This window comes from Vanellus vanellus, assembly GCF_965231255.1.
Source record: "Vanellus vanellus genome assembly, chromosome: 1".
Classification (NCBI taxonomy): Eukaryota; Metazoa; Chordata; class Aves; order Charadriiformes; family Charadriidae; genus Vanellus; species Vanellus vanellus.
Window position 1 is genome coordinate 25,105,184 of NC_138905.1, and position 16,565 is coordinate 25,121,748.

Consider the following 16,565-nt stretch of genomic DNA (forward strand, 5'->3'; position numbering starts at 1 on the left):
TGACAGATAAAAGTTATACTTGGTTGCCTCCTAGGTCTCTCCAGGGAAACAGTCCCAGTTTATCCTCCTCAGGGTGCATAAGCATGTCTGACTGTCCTTTCAGCTCCTCATATGCTTGTTTCTTAGGTGACTAAATGACAGAAGTGGCATGTCTTCCTTTTGATGGCATTCTTGCATGGCTGAGTCAGCCTTGGGATTCCTGTCCTTGTGGCTTGCCCCATCTAAATTTACAAAATTTCCTACATTGAGTCATGGGCTGTGCTTCTCTTACAGCTTAGAAATACACTGACACTCATCATATTCACTTGGCTGTTCAGCCAGTTAAAACATTGCTGTTAGCTTAAATAAAAAAAAAATAAAATAAAATGCATTTAATAGCTCTCGATATCTGTGGATCTTGGAGCACATTTTGGTCTGTGTGAACATAGCCATAGGCAAATCAGTACTGATATCTCCAAGGCAATTTAAAGGCACAAGAAATTAAGCAATAACCAAGAGTACACAAATTACAGAAGCGTAGCCCAGGACATAACCCTCAGCCTTGGCTCTAGGGTATGTATTCTGGCTCTTACCAGAAACCCACTGAGAATTTCTACTGTGAAATTTTTTTAAAGAGAAGCTCCTTTCCCTGTGTTAGAGTTGGGTAAAAAGTAATTCATTTTGCCATTAAAAAGGCTTTTTAAAATTCGTATTCATTGGAATCTGAAAAAAAGCCAAATGTTACAGATAAAAATAAATACACTTGGCAGGCAGGCTGTTGTCCTGCTTTTAACAAGGGCAGATTTTTTCCATATTTCCATTTTTCTTTTGGACTGCTCCATCCTTTTCACATAGAACAGTTACATCTGGGTCTAATAGCATACCAGCTACCCCACAGCCAGTTGGCGATGATTGCCCTATTCTTCTACCACCTTCATGAAAAGAAAATAACCCCTTCAACTGTTGCACGCTACCTGCAGTTTGCTCTTTCACCTCCCAGTTTCAGCTCAAGGCTGCGTCCACCCTGCAGACCCAAAGCTGTGATGGACCTTCAGCCCACATAGGACGACCCTGGCAAGCCAGGGAGCAGCACGGACCTCAAGGAAGCTTTCAGTCCATGCTGGGAGCTGCCCTGCCACACCTAACCTTTACCAGTAGCCCACTTCATCCAGATTCATACCTTCATGTTGCCTACCTGAGCTGTGACAGCACCCCTTGCCCATATTCCTCCTCCTTCATGGCTCCAGGTCTTAGCAGCTCAGGGTGAGGCTGAGGACTGGGAAGCCCAAGTCCCAGCTGAGACGTGGGATGTTCACATGTCTCCCCTCAGACGATGAAGGTCTTTTTCTGAGTAGCAGCTCTTAAACATGAGTCGTCTGTACTTACAGAACTGTCAGATAAAATAAAATGACCAAAATACCGCAAAAATCGCAGTCTGGTTCAGAAACTTCATTTAGAAGGGCCGAGCTTGAAACACCATCAGTGGGCTGATATTTTTCATGTCTGAAAACAAAAATATCTCATGCTACTTAAATAAAAGCAGCCACTCCAAATCACCAGATGTTTCTAAAGAATATCTACTCAGGCACACAATTTAATTTCTGAGCAAGGCTTTATCTCCCGGGTGCAGGTTTTCTAGTTGTGTGTAAGACACACCACTATCCTATTCAAGAACTTAAAATTCAAAATGAAACCATTGAACTGGCAAGTGAAAGTAACTTGTGTGTAACTCTAAAAATGAATTCTGTCTTACCTGGGAGGTTTTGGAAAAGGAGACCGAGCCAGCGTATGTACAGTGCTGGGCTTGGCCATATGTGAACTAAATTCTGCTCCCTCTTGTAAGTATTTGGTTCCTGTTGGTATCAAGCATAGATGGCATTAAAGCAGCATCTAGTAGGAGGCTTTGGTTTCCATGTGATTGTCTTTTTCTAAAGTCACATCTGACTTGCATGGATTTGAAAATAAAGCATCTTACTACAAATTGTAGGAGATTTTTACAACTTTCAATACCATTCTGGCTTGCAGATCCTGTGGAGTTATTCAATCTGGGAGCATCGATAGAGCAACGGCAGGAGCTTCTGTGTTACCGGTTTCAGGCTTCTGCTGCTGAAAGCACCATACCATACTATCATTTTCATAAGCTTCTTGCATTCTTGTCACAGTAAGTTGGTGAATTCTTTTTTAATGGGAGTGCTGTTCCAAGAACCTTCTTGTTCTAAGAGTTAGGACTCTGATCCAAACGCAATCATGAACAGTTTCTGTTCTTTTATATTTTTTTTCTACTGCTAACAATGTCGTGTAGCTCTTGCCCCTTTGCAGTATTTATAGACGTGAGCTGAAATCCTTTTGAGCCTTTGTTTGGCTAGACTGATCCCACCACCTGTTCTCATCTCTCTCATAGGACAGCCTCTCCAGTTCCCCAATTATCCAAGCCATTTGCTGCCCCTCTTCCGATTCAAAACAAATTTTCCTGGCTGTCAGTTACCGGAATTGTACACACTCTTCCAGATGCTGTTTCACTTGGGCCTGCACCAGGCATAGTTCTTGGAGCTGCCTCTCCCCTTACATCCAGCCATTGCAGGTACCTTCTCATGGTAGTTATGTGTCACTCTAAACAACCTACAGTCAAGTCCTCTCTATTTTGGCAGAGGAGCTACTCTGTCTTAATCATTATTTTCATATATCTGATGAACTTCTGAAGAAACCATATGTGTGGTGGGGTGGAAGTCTTGAATACTCACAGCTTCTCTTCTGTGCTGGGAGGGCTGCGTCTGTGTTGTGCTAATGTGCGGGCAAGGAGAGGCCTTGGCCTAACCTCCTGCTCCCCCTCCACCTTGCAGCCTCACAGGCCCCAGGACATCAATCCTTCCACCACGCCATGGTGGGACTGTGCTGCACTGGATCCTCTGGCGTCCCCACTGCGTGCAGCACAGACTTGGCCCCTAGAAATGGATGTGGCTTTGCCTGGCAGGAGTCTCATTGGAGACTTTCCCTGTTTGGTGGGAAGAAGCACCTCTGTGGAGCTGGGGGAGGTGGACAGAGCAGGATGTTGGACCAGCACCTCTACGCCCAGCCAGATTCCCCAGCTGCAGAGCAACATGGGTCACTGTCCAGAACTTCCAATGGGGAACTCGGCAGGAGGGCAGGAAACTTTCAGAAGACATGGAAAGAATATCTCTTGGACTTTTACAAGCTTCTTTTCTTTCTACAAGCTCAGACACTTCCCTAGGTGATGAATCACAAACTAAAGGCCAAATACTGGAATTATAGGTAACAGTCAAGCTCTGATATTTCTGGTGCTTTGGTAGGTCAATTCTTTCACACCTTGTAACGTGGCATGGATGCTCACGTGGCTACACGTTATGGGGAAGGGCCAAAGAATGAAGGTGCAGTGGAGGCAGTCCCTGTTTGTTGGACCAGCACAGCCTCTGACCACCACGCAAGGCTGCAGCCGTTGCCCAGTGCAGCTGGGTGGCAGGTCACTGCTACAGCAGCACTGCAGCAGCACACGGGAGGACCCGGTGTCAGCCTTAACCACGCTGTGAAGCTTGTGTGAACTGTGCAGTACCCAGCCCTCCCCTCCCACACCCCAGCCCAAATTTGGGGGAACACTCACGGGAGAGATTTGGCTCAGTGTAAAGAGAGGAGGCAGGTTTTGCTTTTTTGCTTCCTTGGGAAGCTACAGTATTTCTGCTTTTCATTGGGCTTGTCATTTTTGCAACTCAGGAGGAGATAAATAACATTCTAAAGATGTGGAGGTTGTTTCTAAAGATGTTATAACCCATTGTCCTCTCCTGTCCTTTTACCTCTTCAGTGACAGAAAGCACTCGGTTATCCTTCGCAGCTTTTTTATTGCTAAGGAATTCATTTTGACAGATTTTGGTGTGTTTGTTTCTCTGACTGGTCTTTGAGAGAAAGTGGACAGCCACCCACCGCAGAGAGCCCTATGAGTTTGCTCCAAATTGCTCCTTGGAAGCATCCATGAGGGAGCTCAGTGCTGGCAGCAGCAGGGCTGACACCCACCCGGGGCGGGAAGGGGGCTGCCTTTCCCTTCAGCAGGGCATCAACGCATTAACAAGGTGTTTTCGGGGGCTCTGCCTCGCGACTCTGCAAATAGGAGAGAGGCCTTGAAATGCCTCCAAGTGAAACCGCTGCGAAGTTTATGTAGGCAGAAGGTAATTACCCAGATTAGACTTTGGCCAAGGCGCAGGACTGACACTTAGTGAGGGAGGGTGCCGCAGGAGCTTAAATAACCACACGCGGCCGCACTTCCGTGACTTCACATTTTAGCTGAAACACTAATCTGCATCGTCAGGGCGGGTCTCACACCAGAGAGGACCGATGAGCCACTTGTCAGCAACCACAGTCAGCAGCTCCGGCTGATCCTTCGCAAGGGCTGTGCCCATCGCCCTCCCCTTCTGCAAAAGAGTAACTCCAGCAGCTCTTACCAACCTGAAAGATAAATCTTACCTTGCTATGTTCCTTTTTCTAGATTTTTTGCATTTTTCTGCATTCTCTTCTCTTCTCTTCTCTTCTCTTCTCTTCTCTTCTCTTCTCTTCTCTCTCTTCTCTTCTCTTCTCTTCTCTTCTCTTCTCCTTCTCTCCTTCCTCTCCCTCTCCCTCTCCTCTCCTCTCCTCTCCTCTCCTCTCCTCTCCTCTCCCTTCCCTTCCCTTCCCTTCCCTTCCCTTCCCTTCCCTTCCCTTCCCTTCCCTTCCCTTCCTTCCCTTCCCTTCCCTTCCCTTCCCTTCCCTTCCTTCCCTTCCCTTCCCTTCCCTTCCCTTCCCTTCCCTTCCCTTCCCTTCCCTTCCCTTCCCTTCCCTTCCCTTCCCTTCCCTTCCCTTCCCTTCCCTTCCCTTCCCTTCCCTTCCCTTCCCTTCCCTTCCCTTCCCTTCCCTTCCCTTCCCTTCCTTTCCCTTCCCCCTTCTCTTCCCTCTTCTCTTCTCTTCTCTTCTCTTCTCTTCTCTTCTCTCTCTTCTCTTCTCTTCTCTTCTCTTCTCTTCTTCTCTCTCTTCTCTTCTCTCTGCCACTTTTCAGTGTTCATTTTCTTCTATACCATCTTCTTTTTCTATATCCATTTTCACCTCCCATACAGACAGTTTCCTCACTTCTCTCTCCCTCTTTCTTTAAATGTTTGGGTTTGTGTTTTAACATTTTCTTGTCTTCCTCCAAATCCTCTCCCTTGTGCTTACCTTGAGTTCCCTCCCTATCTTTTGTTCTCCCTTGCAACTGCTTAGCTGCTTCTGGCATTTGATTAAATATTTTGCTGTTTCTCATCCTTCACAAAGCTGCTGGGGTCAAGGTCTGGGGTCGCGGGTCTCTTCCTGACTGTCGTCTGCATTCCATTGCTTCCATCCTCAGAAGATTCCAAGCTCCAGCTTCCATTTGGTGGTGGGAGACTGACTATAGGCTGATTTTTATGCCATAGGAGCCTATGCAATTACAAAGGCAGCTAAAGACTAATTGGACGTACCATATTTCCTGTGATACTGGGTCTAGAAATACTCGTGAGTTGTTGATATCCTGAGGCAAGAGGAAAAACGTTGGGAAGTGTTTCAGTTAGTTATAAATTGTCTTTGGTGTGTTCTAGTCAATAAATACAAAAGCAAAAAGGTATCTTCACTGGTTTTTTACCTTAACATTCCTGACAATTCACTAATGGACGCCCTCTCCATTATGCTTTACATCCTTCCAGTAATTTCTCCCTCTTCCTGGGGAAATCTGTCTCATTACTATTTCTAGATACAAGCTTACCTGTATTTTTCCAGTGCTACTGTAATGTTGGGTGACCTTAAGTAATTACTTCTCTGTGGCATGGTTTTATGTAAAAGAAATATTAATTTTGTTATTTATTGTTGAAATGAGCACAATAATTACTATTTAGTAGTGCTTCTAAACATATATCTCCTCTTGTCTTTCAACATTTTGGCCACTGCTCAGCTTTCTTCATGTTATCGCCACCTTCACATGAGCTGAAGCACCCAGAACCAAACCTGATTTGAAAGAGGGAGATGTTTAGTACTACATGAAGAAGGGCTATTCATGCCATCGCCTGTGATGTGATACCTCCAGCTGTGCACCTCCAAACGATATTGGCTCTGCTTCCACCATATCATATTGACAGTTCACACCCTACTTGTTGTTCAGCTGATACCATATGAAAGTCTTTTTCCACCTGAACCCTAGACTGCTCTTCAAGTTTCTCTGTCTGACTGTCTGCACTGGGGTTAGTTCTGCCTAGATACAGCCATGTGCACTTGTACTGAATGGCTCTCAGTTGAATAATTCTGCCGCATCCTTAAAATATCCACATTAATTTTTAACCTTAAGTCAACATGAACTGCAGCTCTATTCATCACCCACTTCCCTTTCTGTTAAATAAGGTTTAGGACCTGGTATGAAACACCAGTGACCTGACACAGCCCACAGCTTAATTCAGTCATATATACCCTTATGAACCATTTTTTTCTCATGTCGGTATTAAACTGCACTAACATAGGGGTTCAGGTAACTATCCTCCAAGCAGGCTTGATGGGTGCAGCTGAAAAAGATCTCGAGTTCTTTCCCAGGAGACTTCCCTAATGCTCATGAACTTGACGGAAACGTCTGGCAGGTTTTCACTCACAGAGACCCGGGACTATGCTTGAAAGCTTCAAACCACATTTATTGTAAATTCATGGAAAAAAAGAAGAAGAAACCACAGGCTGGGAAACTATTACATCTCAGTGTGAAGAACTTGTCCAGTGATGTGCAAACAGAGATTGAAAAGAATATCTAAATAAGCAGCAGTTTCTCAATAGAAATCTCATTAAATAAAAAAGAAAATTATTTCCATATTTACAGATTACAAGGTAAATGTATCCTTAAAGCATTGTTTCATATATAGAGGGTTTATTTCTTTGAAATAAAAGAGAAATGGTTTGAATCTAAGAGTGTACTTTGAACTCAGCTTTCTACACAGTCTATGTTACCACCAGTGAATGGACGAGTAGCCTCTCCTTGACCACTGCAGTGCTCTGCTTCTTCTGTTGTCCAGGCTTTCACCGAAGGGCTTCTGGTACCTCCACCTATGAAAGGAGGGGTGGCGAGGGTGTTCATTACATTTGCTGTACAGTCTGGATGGCAAAATTCCTACCAGAGCTGCAGACACGCTCCCAAGTTCCCTGTGCTACGCAGCAACTCCTGTAACAAGCCTGAACCTGGGAAAGTACTCCACTTGCTGTCAAAAACACAGTGGAATAGAAACCAGCGTGCTGAGAAAAGCCTATTCAGAGGAAAGCCTCCCCCCCCAAATGTTTTCTTATGCTCACATTTCTAAGAATGATTTTTTTTATTAAATATCTGTGTACTAAAATTAATTGAGCTTGTGCTATATCTGGGCCACAATCAGTTACTGAAATATGATCTTACTTACCCGCCTTAATTGCTTTATGCTGCTTGCCCGAATTGCTTCCATAAGGTTGTCATGGAGAGACCTTTGTGGGGTGGAGGGACGGGTGGAGGGTTGTGAACCTTCCTCCGATTTTCTGTCCGAGACTGATTTTAGAGAATCTTTAATTTCTTTCAATATGCTGTTCTCATGTTTTTTGCCTTTTTTGCCTTTTTTCTTTTTCTGTCCATTCTGTAAGGCTTTTTTTGAGCTTTCTTGCTGTTTGATGACTTCAGCTATATTCCTGGTTGGTGCCTTCTTCTCTGGAATAACTGGGGGAGGAGGAGGAGGAGGAGGCGGGGGTGGTGGGGGAGGTGGGGGTGCAGGAGCTGGAGGCTGACTTTTCACTGGCGGTGCTTTCTTGGGGAGCTTTGGAGAGGACCAAGGTGAGCTCTTAGGTGACACATAAGGTGAGGACCGAGGCGTCCCCTTCTGCAAGCCTTTGGCCTTTGAATTCATGGCTCCATCACAACCAGACTCATGTTGCCGCTGCTCCTGCATACGCTTTTGTCTTTGTTTATCCATATTTCTTGTCAGAATACTTGTCATGCTCATTCTTGGGCCAGCAAGGTCAAAGTGGTATCCAAGCTTGACCAGAGTGGTGTTCTCTTTCAACAGTTTAACTATGTCCATTTCCACCTGGCTGCCCATGATGTGCCTTTGATTGTGGAACCGCAGTTCTGTTAGTACCTTGTTATTCTGCAAAGCTCTCATGATGGCCAGCACTCCTTTGCCTGTGATAAAATTTGACTCAATATTCAGACTAGTTATATGCTGATTTACCTTTAACATGCCAGCGATAGCTATTGCAACGTTGTCGTCAGCATGCGTGTTAGCCAAGCTGAATGACTTAACCACTGTGTTGTCTCTCAGGGCTTGAGCAAATTGTATAAGCATCTGTGAAGTGATGTTTTCAATGTTGTTCAGATTGACCTCTGTGGTGTCAGGGTCATCGCTCCTAACTTTCTCCAAAGCATCCTCAATAACTGTTGGATTTCCACAAGGGTGGATGGCACTGCTTTTTAAGCTCAGATTATCAGTGTCTTTTCCATCATGACCATTCAGTAAGTTTTCATTGCCCTTTGCGCCGTTACACTTTTTGCGTCTGATGTGGTCAGAACTCCTGCCATCCTCAGTTCTTTCACCAGCTGCAGCATTTTGCTTTTCCTCACCCTCATCGTCACTGTCATCTTCGTCTTCCTCCTCCTCTTCTTCTTCTTCCTCATCATCCTCTTCAGTATACGCTTCCTCAGACACTTCACTGTTGCTTTCTGTGAAATATTCTTCTTGAATGTCTTCTGAATTGTCGTCTTCTTGCTCAGAGTCCTGAAGAGGAATGTAGGTGTGGGTGTTAAACATGATTGCAGTAATGTAGCTACTGCCTTTTCACACAAAAACAATTGTCTTGAAACTATGTAAGTCAATACTGAAAGCTAAAAATAAATCCCCAGAAACACAGACAGTTAGGAGAACAGAAAATACTTCAGCACCTGACACCTTTTTAACCATATTTCTTTCATATTCTTTGGAAGACAAATGCTTAACATAAATTGGAACAGTTTGACTGACGTCAATGATTTCTGCCAAGAGAAAATTTGATACAAGATATTGCAACATGGACATACTTCATGCTTTCTATGTGTTGGCATGTCCACAAGGGGATGTTATTGGATCCTTGCCAGCAGAAACATAAGACTGCAATTTCAGAATGGACATGATCTATGAGCAATGAGTTTCTTGGTTTCATAAGGACTAGACATCTGTGTCAATGCTCTGACTCCCTTGCATATGTTAGTACATCTAAAAAGGCTAAAGATTGCCATGGTTTAGCATACAAATAGTGTTTGCACATGTAAACATGCAGATTGATACGCAAAATAATACAGAATCACAGCAGTCATGTAAAAAAGACTCTGGATGCACCGTATGGGCTATACACCCGTAGAAGTTATTTGTGAAGAAAAGATTCGGGCAGATTCCCATGGATAACAAGTAATCACATGTCAATAATCCCCAAATGTTTGCCAAGAGCTAAGACTGTGCTCACCGACAGCTGTCACAGGTCAGCTGCCGTACTGTAACTCATTATAACTCATTGCCTACAGAGTAAACTGACTGTTTTTCTAAACCCCAAGGTTGTTTTGATGTGTTTGGTGGGCACCAAAATGGCAAATGTGGATCTACTTCTCAAAGGTCTGCCCGGTGCCCTCAGCAATCACAGTGTCAGAGGACAATTCTCCGTGCAGGAACAGCAAAAGGTCTGCGCCCCAGGGAAGTCTCCCTCTCCACCTGGAGGACTCCAGGAGCACGGCAGTGTTGTATGGACCATGACTGAACCCACGCGCTATGACCAACCTTAAACCTCTTGCTCAAAAGGATCTCTCACGTCCTGTTTTGTCTCTTGGACAAGCCATAGGGTATGCCTTTTTATACACATTTGTAAACTTTTATAAGATTTTGGAGGAAATATAATTGTTCTGTATGCACTACTTTAGCAACTTTCATATTTTAGTGTTTGCAAAATGCTAGAGGGTACCTTACAAAGCAAGTACACTCTGTGGAGACACAGCGATTCTGTGTTGTGCTTCTGGAAAACAGAAGTGTTACTAAGATGAGAGCCTATTTTTAGAAAACCTGTGAGGTTTTAGGTTTGCCTAATTATCTGGCTCTGAAAATGCAGGGAAAGGTTAAAATAATAGTAATGACAGACTGCATGGTACCGTTTCACAATCCTAAGCAGATTTCTGTGCTGGGGCACACACAAAACAGACAGTAATTGTAATGTTTGCAGAAGCGTGACTCTAATGAAAGAGGACACGGAGGTGTTCCAGCTTGTCGTTCCTGAGGATTCAGCGCCTGGAGGTCTTGCAGGGTCTGTCCCCGTTGCCCCGCACATGGAGGGCCTGCAGGGTCCGGCCGTGTTGCTTCTCCTGTGGATCATGTGTGGGAAGGTCCTTACATTGAGAGATGCTGTGCTACATACAGAAACAGGGCTGTGTTTAAGCCAGGTTTGTTATGGGACTAAGATTTATATCTGTAGTTTATATATATATATATATATATATATGCAGAGACTTTTAAAAGCTGAAAACACCAGGTATCCAGCAACTCATCTTCACAGCTATGCTTTTTTCTACCCAGGAATATATACTACAGCCTTCAGCACAGCTGCAGATGAGCAGAAGTTGGTGCCTCTAAATGGACTGCTAATACGCTTGATGGCACTAGATCAATAAACAAAAATATTTGAATTTTTTGAGTGGCATTTCTGGGATCAAAGGGGGAACTTATTTTCCTGTCAGATACATCGTTTGGTGTCATAACCATCTGCACAATAATTTTGCAATGGAGTACTCTTCTCTCTGTAGATCCATAGAGGCACGCTCTGCTATTGTGGCAGCATTTCAGCACAGGACTGCTGCAGGCAGCCTACAAGGCTTCATCTTACTTCGTGGTAGCTACTTGATGGAAAGTTAGGACTAAGATAGTGAATGCAGAGAGGTCAAGTCATTGACCCTAAAAGGCCATCTGCGGGATGTTTGCCTTCTGGACGGGCTGACCTCTCACCACAAACTATAGACGAAGCACAAATAACCACCTTAGATAAGGTGTCTAACTTTCAGAAAGCTGAGGGCAAAAAGAAAATTGCTTTCAAGAAATTCAGAAGGAGCTTTCTTACTGCCTTCGGTGGAGAGAGCCTTCGTGCCCTCTACATCAGCATGTCAACATTTTCATATTTACAGATGCATTTAGGAAGTTTCTTCTCAAATCAAAAAGTACAAAGGCTTTTGTTGGCACTTTGGGGTTTAAGCAGTACCCATCACTAATGCTGTACAGACATGGAAACAGAAAAAAAAAAAAAATCCTGCCATTATATAAGGCACTGAACTAGTCTTGTTCAGAAGGTTTTTTGGAACTGTCCAGGTTTCGAGTTCCAGGCTCAGCTGGAAATAAACATTAATCTTGCCATTGCCTCCCTAGGACTTGACAAACAGGGAGTGAAGTCAACGTCTGCAAGCTGATACTAATGGTTTGATGACAGCTAGTGGTCTGTGCGCTTGCCTGCAAAGACATCACACCACCATTCACAAGCAGGAGAAAACACTTACGTGTAAAGAAATCCAGGACATTATTAGTGCAGGCTACTTTAATCCAGGTGATTTTTCTCTAATGTACAAACTGCAATTATTTCCTTGCAAATGAACCGAGCTCCTGAATCAAGGCTGTTAGAAGTTCCGAGTCCAGTTTTGCTGTCTTTGCCTTTGTTGTACTATTTTCTACTTAAACACAGGAAAACGTATCCTTATAAACAGAGTCAGAGCTTGGTATGAAGCAGTGCTTAAAAATAAAAAAGCTATTCACACCCCCAAGTCCCCACTTTCCTTTGAAAGTACCTGGAGCCAATGTGAAAACAGAATTTGCTTTTTGACAGAGCTCAGCCTCACAAATCATTTTAGCAAGGGCCCAGGGGGTGCCGACACGGATGTTAGCTTAGGCTGAGCGCGCTCATCACCTGCTACGCCTGAGCCCTTCGCTCCCACCCCGCTGTACTGTCCATTTGCAGTTCAGGGACTGGCTTTTATTATTATTTTTTAATTATTATTATTATTTTGGGGGGTTAATTGCTTAACAAGCGCTATTGGTTGTTTTCTGGGGAATACAGACAAACAGTTTTGGCTGATGACACTACTCTGGGCCACTTTTTAAATAAGTTGCGGCTACCCTCTGACAACGGTTGCCAGAAGACTCCCGAGCCGTGCCAGGGATCCTCAGCAGGAACAAAGCAACATAAGCTGCTGACTTCAATGCTGCTTCCTCCCAGCGAGCACAAAGCCCGGCAGCCGCCTGCTCGACTTCTGACATAACGTGTATTCAAAATTATCTTCCTGACATGCTTCTTAGCAGTCAATACTGATTTTTTTTCTTTTTGGAAGGAAAGGGAAAGGCACTTCTTTTAGCTTTTAAACAAAATCTAATATTATCTAAAAGTCCATGTCACTACCTGGCAATAATTTCTAACATGCCCTTTAAGATTTTTCCTACTTTAATCACTAATGATAGTTTTTACGGGACTTTCTTCTGTTCTTAACTGAGCATTTAAGGTACCTCCATAGACAGCAAAAATCCTCTGAGCTAATATGAAGTGCTTTAGCAGGCACAAAAGTATGACTAACGAGGTTCTTAAAAATGCTGCAGAAGACGGAAAGAAAATGAAAAGAGTCAGCAAGACTATGCCAGGGAAGAAGAAACCCAAATATTTCTAGGAAACAGCAAATGCCTCAGCACCTTACCTTGTCGCACGCGCCCAATCTCTCTTTTTCTAAAAGTTTCCTGGTCTCCCTTTCCCAATAGGCCATCAACGCTTCCCTGCTGAAAGTCCCCGTCGGTGTTTTCTCTGTCAAACTCTTCTGCCGTTGTCCCACCGGAAGGTTTCGGTCGGGCTCTATGTCCTCCAGCTCCCGCTCCAGCTCCTTCAGCTCCTCTTCAGTGAGAGAAGCGAGGAGCTCATCTTCATCAATGTCTTCATATTTACTGAGCTCTCTTCTGTAGCCAAAGGTAGACATGGTCCCGCTTGGTCAGGCTAGTGTGAACCTGAAGTGAGTCGGCATTCAAGAAGGCTGAAGCAAGCAAGCTGTGTCTCGTTTGGTCAGCAACTGTTTCCCTGCGTAGCGGAGGCACCCTTTTAAGAGTAATCACCGGGGGCTTACGACAATGCACGAAGGGATGAAAGCATGCTCCGTTTTAAGCATCAGACGTCAGCTAGACATCTGAACAGCAAGAATGTCCCAACACTAGTGTTTGCAGGTCCCTTAAAGAGGGGGATTATTGACACACTGGCCATGGCCATATTTAGAGCAGGCGGCTAGCGGGAGAATACCAGCCTCGCGGACGGGGGGGGAGGCAGCAAATAAAACCCTGGGCGCATTTACACCGACTTCGTGTCCAAACTGCAGTAGAGAAAGAACACAATGAAAATCCATTTAATCCTGAGCCGCCACAGGGGCTGGAAATAAAACACCCTCGCTGCTGTTCAGCGGACTTCCTCTCGTTTTCACGGTTTTCGAGTGGAACCACGTTGTTATCCCACCAAGGTGTTTGCAGGAGGTTGGGATCCGTGGGAAGGCAGCCCGAGGGGAGAAGGTTGCTGTGCCGGCGCCCGCAGGGAGCACTGCTCCTGCAATGTCACGCCTCGCCCGTAACAAATCACACAACTGGATTATTTATTATTTCCCCTTTTTTTTTTTTGAGGATGATTAGTGGGAGAATCAGCTTGACACATCCATTTGGAGCTCCTGTGAGATATTATTTTTTTCATGGGGAGAATTGCGCTCTGCTGGGGGAGTGAGCAGAGTCCTGCAGAGCTTGAGGGGGAACCAGCCCTGGGTGGGCAGCGGGGCTCCGTCTTCATCACTTCTGGCAGCCCCTAGGAAATGAAGGCCTCTAGTGGCTATTTTAGTTAATGGCCATTGCTTGCTGTAGCTGACTGATGTGCAGCTGGAGAGTGCCCTTCAATTCTTAATTTTAACTGTATATCTACATTATCATGTCCACATGTCCATAAATGACATTATTTTGATATTATTTTTACAGACGGTATCTTCCTATGTAAGAAACTACACAATGAAAGGTTAAAACTCACACTGCTCTTTCCTTATTTAGCAGTGAATGATGGTGAACTAGCAATGTTTTCTGAAATGTGTAGCAATATCTGCAAACCTGTGTTGAGAGAGAGGGAGAGGGAGAGCAAGAGAGAAAGACAGAAAAAAGGTTGGTTTTGGTACAGGGAAGTGGGAACACATCTGTAACAACAACATATATTAACTTTATTAAAGGGTAACACATGATGGGTTTATTTTTAGACAGTCAAGTCAGTATTTAATGGAAATGTAAGGGAAAATAATTTGAAGTATTGTTCTTGTCCAACATCATCTCTTTTTGGTTGGTATGGATTGGACACCTGAAATGTATGATGTTTAGCTAAATTGCTCGTTTAGTTTTATTATTATGCATATTGCTTTACTGGCAACAGAGAGAGGAGACTGAGCATGATTTTCATAAACAGATTTGGTAAGAAATCACATTTTTCCTTTGATCATTTTTCTATATGAATTTCATACAGTTTAGCTTGCTCAAGAAGTGGGATGAAAGCTTACAAGCTTAGTCTTCCCTAACACATGAAATACATTAATAAAGCAGACTAAAGAATATTGTGCATCTTAAAATAAAATAAATATTTGCATGTCACTTACATTGACCAAATCTTTGTGTAAAACAAAAAGGAGGAAGATGATACAAAACTGTTTGGCTTATGGAGCTAAGAGTGTTACCTTCACGGTATCAGACACTGTGATGGGTCATGTGTGTCTAGCGAAGTCAGTGGGTCAGTAGAAGTTCTGTTCACTCTTTCAGCTGCACTTGCAGAAACGATGCTTAGGTCAAATTCTGTAAAATATGAAACAGCAGGCAAAAAAGAGAAGTACCTTTTTTCTTTTAACTTTGCATTGTGAATGCTGACGTTGGCATTAATTAAATGTACATAACAGAACTCCAAGCAATTTTATTTCTTCAGTATGTCTAGGACAATGGCTCACTTTGTCACCCCTGGAGTTAGCCAGAGAAGCAGCACAATAAAATTATCTTTCTCGGGTACATTTTTGCAGACAACATTTTGTTGCAAACATTTTTAGATGGAGTTGGTCAGAAAATTTGCACTGGACAGATTTTCTGTTGGAAAATGCTGATTGAAATTGAAATGCTTTTAGAAATGTGCTATATTTTATTAGTATATGGACATGTACAGCATTGATATGTACAATATTAAAAGCAAAACCATGCTGTTAAAAATGAAATCTATTCAAATATACTGTTCCCCAGGAAATTCTGAGCTTTCTGCTTTTCCTTTTTTCCTCAGATACAACAAAATTTGTAAGTCTCTGAATTTTCCTGGGCTGAGAGTCCATAATACAAAGTACAAACATACAGATATCGGAATTGTCTCTTTAAAATTTTCTATGTATAATTCAAAGGAACTTCAAAAAGCAACATGCATTACTCACTTTTAAAATAATATTCCAAAGGAAGATTTAGTCCAGTCCTTAGCAGCATCATGAATGTTACGTTCAATCCTACTCATTGCTGAGGAGTGATAGAACACTGAGCCAGTAGTGATGATTTTCTATATATAAAATGTCAGCGATGTCCATTCTAGCCATGTGATAAGAGAATTTAAAGATGCTACTAAAGATGGACAAAGTATTTGATTGTAAATGAGTTCCCTGAAGCAGGGGAACCTGGCACAGTTAGGTGAGGTTGTGAGAGGTTTGGGTCCTTTCTTGATCCTGTACATGTCACTCATGGTAATTTAGGACCCATTCTTTATAGGGAGGGTGAAGGGTGAAGACACATGAACACACTTTAGAGCAATTTTAATTGAAGTAATAAGGCTGTAGCACATGGCAAATTACACACACAAAAAGGATGCTAAAACTGGCAAGCTGAGTACTCACAGGTCAGAAAATGTGGGGATAATATTTGCCCTTGCCTGTTGATGAGCACTGAAACACAGTCCTTAATTCCATAATTCTGTAATCATATACTTTGATCCTATGAGTCCCCAGGACCTTTACTCTTGTTCAGTGTACAGGAGAGATAATACACATTTCATAAACAGCCTTTCAGCATTTTGTTTTGCCGCCATTCTTCAGCATTACAAGACTACTGATGGCTTTATTTGTCCGGTGGCGCTTTCAGGAGACGTGAATGTGTTACTGCCTTTGTGAGGAGGAATAATAGATGTACAGAGACCTTAAGACTGACAGTATCTGCTAACTTGGGTTTTAGGATTTCCTTTTGGGGGGTATTTGGCATTATGGAGCACTTCAGCTGGTCAGGGCTCAGTTCCTGTGGGCACCAGCCACTGCTGAAGCTGCCCACCACTTCAACAGTTCAGATCACAGGTTCCAACTTCCAAGAAGAACTCTGCTGCAAAGACAGGAGTGATTGTGCTTTCCTGTTATTAGCATTCCTGCCTGAAATCTTTTGTTCTCTTTCCACAATCCCATTTCTCAGGCATTACACGTTTGGATTTCTGGGGAAAAAACAAACAAACAAACAAACAAACAAAAACAAAAAAAAAAAGAGCAAAAAACATAGCAGTGT

General features: G+C 43.4%; 1 protein-coding gene across 1 annotated transcript; it reads right to left on the bottom strand.

Moving 5' to 3' along the window:
- Window positions 1–6,620: 6,620 nt before the first annotated feature.
- Window positions 6,621–12,972, bottom strand: LMOD2 (leiomodin 2). The gene is made up of 3 exons (XM_082480675.1): window positions 12,698–12,972; window positions 7,392–8,732; window positions 6,621–7,044 (listed from the first exon to the last, which is right to left on the bottom strand). Exons 1-3 carry the CDS (start codon window positions 12,968–12,970, stop codon window positions 7,018–7,020), a joined length of 1,641 nt encoding a protein of 546 aa, XP_082336801.1. The 5' UTR covers window positions 12,971–12,972; the 3' UTR covers window positions 6,621–7,017.
- Window positions 12,973–16,565: the final 3,593 nt, after the last annotated feature.

Bases quoted from the DNA above. Each gene is read 5' to 3' on its own strand.
- LMOD2 (XM_082480675.1), bottom strand. From the start codon at position 12,970: ATGTCTACCTTTGGCTACAGAAGAGAGCTCAGTAAATATGAAGACATT. The intron at 8,733-12,697 runs GTAAGGTGCTGA...ATTCCTCTTCAG, and splicing joins GATTGGGCGCGTGCGACAAG to GACTCTGAGCAAGAAGACGA. The intron at 7,045-7,391 runs GTAAGTAAGATC...CTCCTTTCATAG, and splicing joins GCATAAAGCAATTAAGGCGG to GTGGAGGTACCAGAAGCCCT.